This window comes from Piliocolobus tephrosceles, chromosome 10 (assembly GCF_002776525.5).
Source record: "Piliocolobus tephrosceles isolate RC106 chromosome 10, ASM277652v3, whole genome shotgun sequence".
Classification (NCBI taxonomy): Eukaryota; Metazoa; Chordata; class Mammalia; order Primates; family Cercopithecidae; genus Piliocolobus; species Piliocolobus tephrosceles.
Genome location: NC_045443.1, coordinates 49,548,493 through 49,559,437, shown reverse-complemented (window position 1 = coordinate 49,559,437; position 10,945 = coordinate 49,548,493). Strand labels below are relative to the sequence as shown.

At 49.1% G+C, this 10,945-nt stretch overlaps 1 protein-coding gene across 1 annotated transcript; it reads left to right on the top strand.

Annotated features, from left to right (window-relative positions):
- Nucleotides 1-2,354: 2,354 nt before the first annotated feature.
- KRT84 (keratin 84) lies at nt 2,355-10,176 on the top strand. The gene is made up of 9 exons (XM_023211054.2): nt 2,355-2,961; nt 4,208-4,416; nt 4,939-4,999; nt 5,466-5,561; nt 6,473-6,637; nt 6,795-6,920; nt 7,420-7,640; nt 8,099-8,130; nt 9,608-10,176. The coding sequence occupies exons 1-9, from the start codon at nt 2,416-2,418 to the stop codon at nt 9,952-9,954; spliced, it is 1,803 nt and encodes a 600-aa protein (XP_023066822.2). The 5' UTR covers nt 2,355-2,415; the 3' UTR covers nt 9,955-10,176.
- Nucleotides 10,177-10,945: the final 769 nt, after the last annotated feature.

Here is a 10,945-nt window from a genome sequence, read left to right as displayed (position 1 = left end):
GGGCCTGGGCCAGCATGGGAGTGGCAGGATTGTGAGAAGGAGTAGGAGTCTGGATATAGTTTGAAGGGAGAATTTGCCAATAAATTGAATGTGGGAAAAGGGAAATAAAAACCGGGGGACAAAAGGATGACTTTAAGATTGCTGGCGTGAACTATTGCAGAGATAGTGATGTTGGCAAGTGGAACATACCTAGTAGGAACAATTAGGAGAACAGTTTTGATTACAAAGTCAGCCCTGTATCTGTGGCTCCCAGCTTTGTGGATTCAACCAACTGCAGATTGAAACTATTCAAACAAAATTGCCTCTGTGCTGAACAAATACAGACTTTTTTCTTGTCAATAGAGTATAACAACTGTTTACATAGCATTTACATTGTATTAGATATTATAATCCAGTGATGATTTCAAGTATACAGGAGGATGTGTGTGGGTTACATGCAAATACCACACAATTTTATATCAGAGGCTCAACGAGCATCCATGGATTTTGGTATCCATGGGGGATCCTGGAACCAACTCCCTGGAGATATCAAGGGACGACTATATAAAGTTTGAGAGGCTTATCTGATATCCAAATAGAGATGTCAGTTAAAACATATGCATGACATTTAGGGGTAAGAAGGTCTGGGATGGAGATGTGCCTTGGCAGTCATGAATGGATAGATGGTATTTAAAGTCGTGAGTCTGTATAACATCACCAAGGCAATGAGTCTAAAGAAGAGAATAGATACCCAAAGATTGAGCCAGGGGCTCTTCAGTGTCTAGAGGTTGGGGATATGAGGAGGAACTGGCTAAGAAGGCTGAAAAGAGTGGCAAGAAATCGAGAGAGTGTAGTGTCTGAAAATCGAAAGAAGAATGTGTTTCAAGAGAAATGGCATGGTCAGCTATGTGAAGAAAGTGAGGGCTGGGGACAGACCACTGAATTTAACATGGAGGCCACAGGTGGTTTTGACGAGAAGTATGCACTTCTTAATGTTTTTCTGCTTCATTTCCCCCTTAAACATACATTCATTTCCTGATAGCTGGGGAAAAAAATACTGCACAAATGAGCTGGATGCTTCTGGTCAAAAGCATGTATACATCCCCTTCCAAGTAGAATTCCAAGCATCCCAAAGAATCTCAAGCAACCAGTCAAACATGAGTTCCCCTGGGCAGAGGACACACTAGAATAGAAGAGGTAAACACCAGCCTGGCTCAGGGTCCTAAAAGAGCTGCAATGTTGATAACAATGATAATATTCAGTTGCTGAGAACTTTTCCTTTTCTATCCAGATGTATATTGCTATGTGTCTCTCTACCCTAACCAAAGATTCATCAATAATTCAAGGAACCTGAATGGACAGGCCTATAAATCACCCCTATGGTGTATTTGGGGGCTAAAAATCATGTAGTTAACTTTCTATACAGAAAATTTCCAATGCTCTGGCCTCAAATCATGCCACAAAGTGTTGACTGCTTGAAGTCCTCAAGATAAACATTCTACTGGGCATGGCAGTGCATGCCTGTAGTCCCAGCTACCTGGGAGGTGGAGACAGGAGGATCACTTGAGCCCAGGAGTTCAAGACCAGCCTGGGCAACATAGATCCTGTCTCTAAAAAAAATGTAATTTTTAGATAAATCTTCCCCTACTACCATGAAGATAGAGACTGTCTTTGTAATCTCTGTACCCTCAGCACCAAGCACACTGCTGGATACATAGTAGGCACTCTAAAACTGTTGAATGAATGAATATCTCTAAGTGTCTCAAATCACAGATGTGTCTACACTAGCCCAAATGAACTTTACTGTAGATTCAACTCTTGTATAAACAACCATATCAGATAAAACATGGCAGAAGGTTTTTTGATGATTTAATTGATTTACAGAAATGCAACAAACTGTATTTTCTCCATATCACTTCTTACTTGGAGATGTGCACACCCCCCCCCCCCCCCTCTTTAGGGGGTTATATCTTCATGGATGCATCCTTTGTGAGCCTCTTGCTGGAGCTGTTGCCATCCTAACTTTCTGGTGGTTAGCCACACTTACAGTGAAAAAACTTATTGCATTTATGACCAAAGCAAATTAATGTCCCCATAATGGCAATTGTGGTGGACTTATAGGGAAAAATAGGACTTTAATGGTTATGTGTTTATGTGTTTTTAATGTTTATTGGTTTGCTGTTACAGTCCTCATCCCGATGAGACTAGGTGTGTCTGAGTTAACTCATTGTCAAGGAGGTTATAGGCATGAAGAGTTTCTGCTAACTACCCAAGCTCATAAATGCCTGCAAATGGATTTTTTCATTTTTATGGGGCCAAGCCTCAGATCACCATGCACATAAAAGCGGTGCAAGGGATCCACTGGCCTCAGAGGGACTCCCAGCTCCAGCTTGTCCATTCTACACTCACTCTTTCACTCCCAACCAGGAAGACACCATGTCTTGCCGCTCCTACCGAGTCAGCTCTGGTCACCGGGTGGGCAACTTCAGCTCTTGCTCAGCAATGACACCACAGAACCTGAACCGCTTCCGGGCCAACTCTGTCTCCTGCTGGAGTGGGCCCGGCTTCCAGGGCCTTGGCAGCTTTGGTAGTCGGAGCGTCATCACCTTTGGATCGTACTCACCCCGGAGAGCAGCTGTAGGCCCTCAGCCTGTCCGCTGTGGAGTCAGCTTTGGTGCTGGCTGTGGGATGGGTTTTGGTGATGTAAGAGGTGTTGGTCTGGGGCCTGGGGCTGGCAGCTGTGTTGGTCTGGGCTTTGGAGCTGGCAGTGGCATTGGCTATGGCTTTGGTGGCCCTGGCTTTGGCTACAGAGTTGGAGGAGTTGGAGTCCCAGCAGCCCCATCTATCACAGCTGTGACTGTGAACAAGAGCCTGCTGACCCCCCTCAACCTGGAGATTGACCCCAATGCCCAGAGGGTGAAGAAGGATGAGAAGGAGCAAATCAAGACCCTTAACAACAAGTTTGCCTCCTTCATTGACAAGGTACCTATGATAGCTGAATCTCTGGGTCTAGGAATATAACAGCCAAAATGAACTAGAGTGCTCTTTCCCTTAAAAAGAACTGGCCCAGTTCTGGGGACTTGACCTTGACCTCAGATCTTTCAAGTGCCTACCTCAGGCATTGTGGTGTGCTTTCTGGGTTGCTCTGCTGCAGAGCAAGGCCAAGCCAGAGGACGTGCTGCATGGTGGGATAGACTCAGACAGTGGTGACATCTTCTGGAGGACAGAGGAGCATCCAGCCAAACTCGAGGGCATCTCGACAAACTAAGATGTTCCATCTGGTCACTTAGAAATGTCTCTGAAACAGACTGGAAACACTGGGACTTTAGCCAGGTGTTGGCTGGTATATGTTTAAGAGGTTTTATCCTTTGAGATTCTTTTGTTCCTTATGAAGTTTTCATAGTTTCTGAGGCTGAGTGGCCTCATCTGTTCAGGCTTAGAAAAGTAGAGAATGGAGTTGAGTAATTAAAAAAAAAGAAGAAGAATTCATACCCCCTCATGGGGTATCAAAATTTGGCCAAGTTGCCTAGATTCAGGGAAATTGTAGGGAATGACCACTGGTAGTCACTGGTCTCCAGGGAGATAAGTGGGAACAGTGATGAGGATAACCCAAAAGAACTGACATCCCACACACTATGTCTATGTGGAGATGGAATGGTTATGTCTGAGAATGGAGGAGAACCTCTGTGAGTTTTGGGTTCTTCCTCTCTAAAATGAGAGGCTGGGGTAAAGGGTCTATAAGCTATCTTCCAGCTTTACACATCTCAGCCAATGGAGTATCTGAGATGTTGGATAGGACTTACAATCTGAGAATTCCCACCTTCTAGTATCATATCCCACCCCAAATGTAGTTTACTCTGCTCCTCATTCTCTGCTAGGAATGCCTGGCATCAGTTTTCAGATATAGGCAAACCCCAGCTTAAATAGAACAAACTCTTCCAACTTCCTAATGTACAGGTGTATCCCTTTCTTAGAGGCTAGATAGGGGAACGGTACTGAAGTGCTACGGTTCAAAACCCCATATTGGTAACTAGGCCTTACTGAGCACAAGGAGGGAGTCACAGCCTGCCCTTCCAGCTTCTGCTGAGTTAGTGGAGGAATGAAAGTCAGCAGAGGAGAGAACCCTGTCGACATGTGGTCGAGTCATCGCTGGCCATCTCAAGAGCATGGTCAAGGCATGAACCCTACCAAGCACTTCAAATGCCATTTCTGTGCCCTGTGGATTTAGGTGCGGTTCCTAGAGCAGCAGAATAAGCTCCTAGAGACCAAGTGGAGCTTCCTCCAAGAGCAGAAATGTGTCAGGAGCAACCTGGAGCCACTCTTCGAGAGCTACATCACCAACCTGCGGAGGCAGTTGGAGGCGCTGGTCAGCGACCAGGCCCGGCTCCAGGCTGAGAGGAACCACCTGCAGGATGTCCTTGAGGGCTTCAAGAAGAAGTGAGTGACATCTGAGCTGCACAGACCAATGACAGGCCTGGGCTGGCCCCAGAATCAGTTGCCAAGCTCAGATGAGAGCAGCTGGAAGGATCAGGGTTGAATGCTGGTTACCACATCAAGCCTGGGGACAGGGGTGGGGGGTAGTGATATGTGAACAGAGAGGAGGCCCTGCTGAGGAAAAAGGTGTCCATGTTCAGCATCTTTTTCAGTTGGGCCCTACTTCCTCTATAGTCAAGTGCAATAATCCTACATCATTTCTATCAGAGGAACAAAGCAATAGATCAAGCTTTCAGATCCCAAACCCACGTTAAGAAAGTGGAACGGCTTTGGAGAAACTGAGAGGCACGGGCTTATGAAAAATCATGAAGATGAGACAGAGGAGATGATGTTATAGCATTCAGATAGCAGTAGGGAACCATGCTCCTGCATGAACTGAGAGGTCTTGAGAGGTTCACTGGGGAGTTGGGAGTAACTGCCTCTCAGTTCAGAGCAAGGACTCACTCTCTTAACTTTTATCATCAGGTATGAAGAGGAAGTGGTATGTCGGGCCAATGCTGAGAATGAGTTTGTGGCTCTGAAGAAGGTAAGAGGGAACCACAGCCCTGGCCAGCTTCTCCTCCGGACTGGCAAATGTTCTCAAGACTCCCCAGGAAACTGCCCAGGCAGCCCTGTAGAGTCTGGGACTACTCACACCACCAAGACAGTGGAACCTCAGAGATAACAAGAGATTTCCTACAAAGTTCAGGTTCAGCCTCAGATTCTTTAGGATTGGGTCACACGTGAGCAGAGGTATGAAAAGATGACCTAAGTATCTTGGATTGTCTAGATTTTCTTTGCCTCTAACTGAACATCAGAAAATGTCCAGCAGCCCCTGGGGGAATGTTGGCATTATAATAGGGAAAAGAGTAAAAGTCACTGAGCTTCACTTCTACACAGCGACCTTACCGTCTGTGGGAAGTGGCTGCCTCTTTGCCCCCATCTCCAGACCCAGGTGGGAAGGTGAAACAGTGGCCAGGCAATGAGTATTTATCCTTCTCTCTTTTATACAGGATGTGGATGCAGCTTTCATGAATAAGTCTGATCTTGAGGCCAACGTGGATACCCTAACTCAGGAAATTGACTTTCTAAAAACCCTTTACATGGAGGTGAGGGCTCATCTTCTCTAGGGCACCCAAGGAGATCAATGCTTGGCCCGGACTCCCTGAGGGCTTAGTCTGGGCTAGCATATTTTCAAACATTTACTATAATATAGCTTTCCTCTCACTCAAATCTGTATGCTGTATATGCCAATATATCTTCAAATGGGGAAGGGAAGGTGAGCAGGCTTTTCAGCAGTCGGATGCAGGTCAAACTCCTTGGATCTATGATCCAACTCCTTATTTGCCAATTTAAAGACTGGGATCTAGAAATGTCACTTCCTGTGTACTGACCAGAAGACTGAAAAATTGATTTGCCAGGAGAGGTGAGAAAAAATGTGTTTGACCTAATTAGCCAAACCAGCTGTCTTTTGCTTCATAAGCAATCTGTCCAGTCTGGTATAGGCCCAGCCAGAGCTGAATTGCTAGCTCTAAGTGAAGAGGCTGAGGAAAGCCTCCTCTGGAATTCTATTTGCAGGCCAGTCCCTAGCCCCTTGGTTCTTCTATTAAGGGCTTGGGATATAGGAATTCCTAGACCACCATGTGCTAAAATATTGTCAGGTCTCAATGGTCTGTGACCAGCCCAGCCACTTTGCAGATAATCTAAGAAAAGTTTAAGCCCTAGAGAAGCTCCCACTTTCTTCCACCATGTTTTTAGGTCCCCATGGTTTTAATACTCACTGAGAAAAGTAGTGTGTTAAAGGGATGTCTCTGAGTAGATCACAAGAGTTCTAAAGTCAGCCTGAGATGGTTCTCAGGCACGTCTTTTTCTTTATCATGAATTTAGATGGTTTTGCTTTTTTACGAACCAATGAGTGATGCTCTCTGCCCATGACACCACTTCCTGAGCACCCTGTGGCAGAGTCCCAGCTACTAAATGAGACTCTAAGCACATCTGTCTCCCCAATCCTCCAACACAGGAAATCCAGTTGCTGCAGTCACACATCTCAGAGACATCGGTCATTGTGAAGATGGACAACAGCCGTGACCTGGACCTTGACGGGATCATCGCTGAGGTCAAGGCTCAGTATGAGGAGGTGGCCAGGTGCAGCCGGGCTGATGCTGAGGCCTGGTACCAGACCAAGGTGGGCAGTGGAGGCTGGGGAAGGGATGGAGGCAACTCTGGGGATAAGACTCATATATAACAGAGTGGGCCCAGGGAGGTTTGAGACCCCCAACTCAGTGGGGGCTGTGATCTTGACCTGACCTTTGAACCCTCAAAATACCCTCCTCTCTCCCCAGTATGAAGAGATGCAGGTGACAGCTGGCCAACACTGTGACAACCTGCGCAACACACGGAACGAGATCAACGAACTGACCCGCCTGATCCAGAGGCTGAAGGCAGAGATTGAGCACACCAAGGCTCAGGTGGGCAAAGGAAAGGAGGGAAAACCTCAGACGAGGGAGAACCAGGGCCTCAGGCTTTGGGAACCCCCAAGTCTAATGAGGTAAGGGAGACCATCAAGACCCAGAAACCAAGGAATGGAGGGACCAGTCCAGGAAGGCTTTCTGGAGGATAAAAATATGGAAGGGAAGGAGAGCTTCCCACACAGAAGTAAAGGGCTAGGGCAGACCCAGCAGGAAAGGTGGTACAGAAAGAATAAGATTACCCTCTAGGTGCCATGGCTCTGGAGCAGCTGAAATCAGGAGGGACAAACTCAGTGGGGATGGAAACAAGAAGAGCAATGCCCTACCCCATAGTGACATCAAACTACAGGATCTCCAGTGCCCTGGAAAGCAGCCTCCACGGGGTCTATCCCTGCCTTGGCCCCAGGCTATGTTCCCACTAAGAGGGGCAGTGTTTCTAACCCAACCTGGGGATGCCCTGGCACTGCCAAAGCCTACCTGCAAACTACCTTCCCTGCAGCGTGCCAAGTTGGAGGCTGCAGTGGCCGAGGCCGAGCAGCAGGGCGAGGCGACCCTCAATGACGCCAAATGCAAGCTGGCAGACCTGGAGTGTGCCCTGCAGCAGGCCAAGCAGGACATGGCGCGGCAGCTGCGCGAGTACCAGGAGCTGATGAATGCGAAGCTGGGCCTGGACATCGAGATCGCCACCTACAGGCGCCTGCTGGAGGGTGAGGAGAGCCGGTGAGTGCTCTCAGTCCAGCAGGAGAGTGAAGTCAGACTTAGGCATCTAGAAAGATTAAGGAAGAGAAGGGGACAGTGAAGAACTGCAGAAATACTTAGTCTTTAAAGATGACAATACCTTCTCTGCAAACATTAGTTGCATTGTCCTTGTCAGGGAGTTAGAAGAAGGCTCTAGATCTGTGACTCTCAAATGCAAGTCTAGACAAGCTTCACTAGAATCATTAGTAATTTTGCTAAAATTACTACTAATGATAAATTTCCTTAAATATTTTAATTGAATGATTTTGGGATAGGGTCTAAGAACGTGTAGTTTTTCAACACTCCCCAGATGTGTGTACAACCAGGGGTGAGAACCGCTGCTCCACAGATCTGCTCAGACAAGAAAGCCCTTTTTATGGCAAAGAGGTTTTCAGTAAACAATAGTGCATGTGAAATGATTTGTTTCTTTCCCTTTCCAGGCTCTGTGAAGGTGTTGGACCAGTAAACATATGTAAGAAACTTGTTTTTCCTGTTCACACATTTCTCTTCTCTTCAAACTTCCTTTAAACTCAGGCCCACACTGGGGTCAGGAGGCATCCTAGATGGCCAGTCTAGGACAGTCTAACCACGACAGTCAGGGGAGCTGGGACCTTCCAGCCCTGGACGGGGAGCACCTTCTTAGCTAAAGTCTGAGATCTCCCCAGAGTCTGCCTTCCCCAGAGCAAAACATTCACAAAGGTTTGCAAGGCCTCCAAAGTGGAGGACAGCCAGCATTTTTGCTTTGAGTGGCCTTGTCCTTCCAGGGAAATATCTAGGGGATTTAGAAGGAATGGAAAGGCCTCTGCCAAGGGAGACTGTCATCCCCTGATGGCAGGGAATGCAGCAAGGCCGAATGGAAGTCTCCCCACCATCGATGCCCTGCATGCTTTGGGCATGGCAGGCTGGGGACACTGGCAAGGCAAGCCCCAGTCCCTGCTCTCTAGAAATAGAATCTTCTTGAGAAGATGAGTCCTAGCTCATCACCTAGGTTGATGGTGGTCAACCTAACCCTGGAAGGATCCCTGGGGAGAAGAGCAGATATTGGCATTCCTGTTTTGCCCACTCAAAGAAAGTACATGATTTGCCAGAACTCACAAGGTGAACCAGATTTCAAACCCAGATTTCTGACTCCAAAAACACAAATGAACACTGACGTGTAGTGGAACCAAGTGCTAAACTGGGTGGGTCAGACAGTCAGAGCTACATGTACTTGGAAGAGAGTGTCCCTTCCCACTCCCACGGAGGTGGTGAGTGAGCAGGGGAAGCGGCAGGCAATGGCTTTCTGCAGGAGGTCAAGCCTGAGTGAACTTCATGGATGGCAGGAAGGATTCTGGGTAAGGTGAAAGGACAGGAAAGAGTGTGCCTCTCCCTGGATGGGGCTGGTCTAGCAAGGTTTCATTGGATTCAAGTCCTGAGGTATGGAGGTGTGTCCAGGGGAGAGCAGAGGGCTACAGAGCACAGGCACCAGTGGGTCAGGAGAGAGGTGACAAGGGACTAGTGTTGGAGTTTCCTGTGTGCTGGGCTAGGGGAAATGTGGAGACCACCAAGGGGCATAATACAACTGGAAGATAAAAGGCCCATGGCTTTATGGAAGCTATTGCTCCAGCTGTCTGGATAATCCAGCTCACTACCTACATTTCACAACCCAATTTGACGTTAGCCATATATAAATGAGTCAACCTATGGATGTATGCAAACATCTGGGGAATTGGACGAATTCATCATTTTAATCTGGATGTTTGATTTTAATGTAGTCACAGTCTTTGAGCCATCCAGACAAGAGAAGGAAAAAGTGTATACTGACTGTGTAGACAATAGGGACCGCTTCCCCAGATGCCACAACCCTGCCCCAACTCCCTCCCCACCAGACCGGAGGTGCAGCCCAGGGATAGCGTGGAGGTGGAGAGCCCTGGTGTTGGCAGCTTGCCTGATGCTTTCTTTCTCCACAGCCGTCAGCAGCTCCCGGGGAGGCCTGGTGTGCAGGCCTGAGCCTTTGGTTGCCAGCTCCACCCTCTCCCACAGTGGGGTCACCTTCTCAGGCAGCAGCAGCATCTGTGCCACCAGTGGTGTCCTGGCTTCCTGCGGCCAGAACCTGGGTGGAGCCCGGGTCACCCCAGCCACTGGGGACCTGCTGAGCACTGGTACCAGGAGTGGCTCCATGCTCATCAGCGAGGCCTGTGTCCCCAGCGTCCCCTGCCCCCTGCCCACCCAGGGGGGCTTCAGCAGCTGCAGTGGCGGCCGCAGCTCCAGTGTCCACTTCGTATCCACCACCACCTCCCGCCGGACCAAGTACTGAGAGCCCAGCCCCAGACAGCTGCTGCCCAGAGAAGAAGCAGCTCCACGGCTCCCACTTCTGCCCCCAGGGTTCATGGGCTCTGGGCTTGAGGGTCTCCAGCTCCCTTTCCTGCCAGGAAGCCACCCCTTAGCTCTCCCCCGGCTGTTCTGCCTGGCCCCATGTCCTCTTAGAGGATTTTTCTGCCATGTAGATGCTCCATTAGCAATTCCAGCCAAGCTTGCTTCTACCTGCTTCCCAGTGTCTTTCCTTTGGATCACTTCTCTCCCTGTCAGCGACAGCCTGGAGAAATGCACATTCAGTGCCATAACAACAATCCACCCAGTGCCCTCACCACCCGTGGCTTCCGGTTAATTTGGAGTTGACTGTCCACACCGCAGGCATCCTTAAGTCCACATCCTTCACTTCCTTCCTCTTCCGTTCCCTGGTAAGAGAAGGTTCTTTCCTTCTCTCCCTGATCCAGGGGATCCCAGTCCTTGGTGACCCCGGGCTCCCTAAGCCCCAAGATGGCTCTTCTCCCAGTGGCTTCTGTCCTGCTGTTTCTCTTCCTGCGTTGTTGGTGTAACTCCAGCATGCAAGTCCACGAAGTGGGGTGCAGGCAGACGGGGGGGCTCTGCAATGCTCCCCGTACTCCTGCCCCTGCTCATGGTGTGAGGCCCAGCCCTGTCCACTGCAGGGTTGTGTCTGCAAGCTCCAAGGAGGCCTGGGGGCTGGGTGGGGTGGGCCACCTGTGTGTGCTGCTCTTTGTGTTCCTGGGTTTTCAATAAACTTGCCAAGCTCATCTCATAGGGACTCTGGCCTCTCTCCTTCTGGATCACACTGGGGTTGGGGGAGTTGCCTCCTAGACCCCACCAGATCACAGCCCGCCAAGCTGAGGTGGGGTAAAGACTGGTGTCCTGGGCACAGGGAAGGCACTGAGGAAAGAGGGCCCAGGCCCTTCCCTGGAGGGACTCACAGTTCTGCAGGGCATAGGAGAGGTAGCAAAGGCTCCAAA

Excerpts from the sequence above, each read along its gene's own strand:
- KRT84 (XM_023211054.2), top strand. The coding sequence starts at position 2,416 with ATGTCTTGCCGCTCCTACCGAGTCAGCTCTGGTCACCGGGTGGGCAAC. Across the intron at positions 6,638-6,794 it reads AGGCCTGGTACCAGACCAAG|TATGAAGAGATGCAGGTGAC; the intron begins GTGGGCAGTGGA and ends CTCTCTCCCCAG. Across the intron at positions 6,921-7,419 it reads TTGAGCACACCAAGGCTCAG|CGTGCCAAGTTGGAGGCTGC; the intron begins GTGGGCAAAGGA and ends CCTTCCCTGCAG.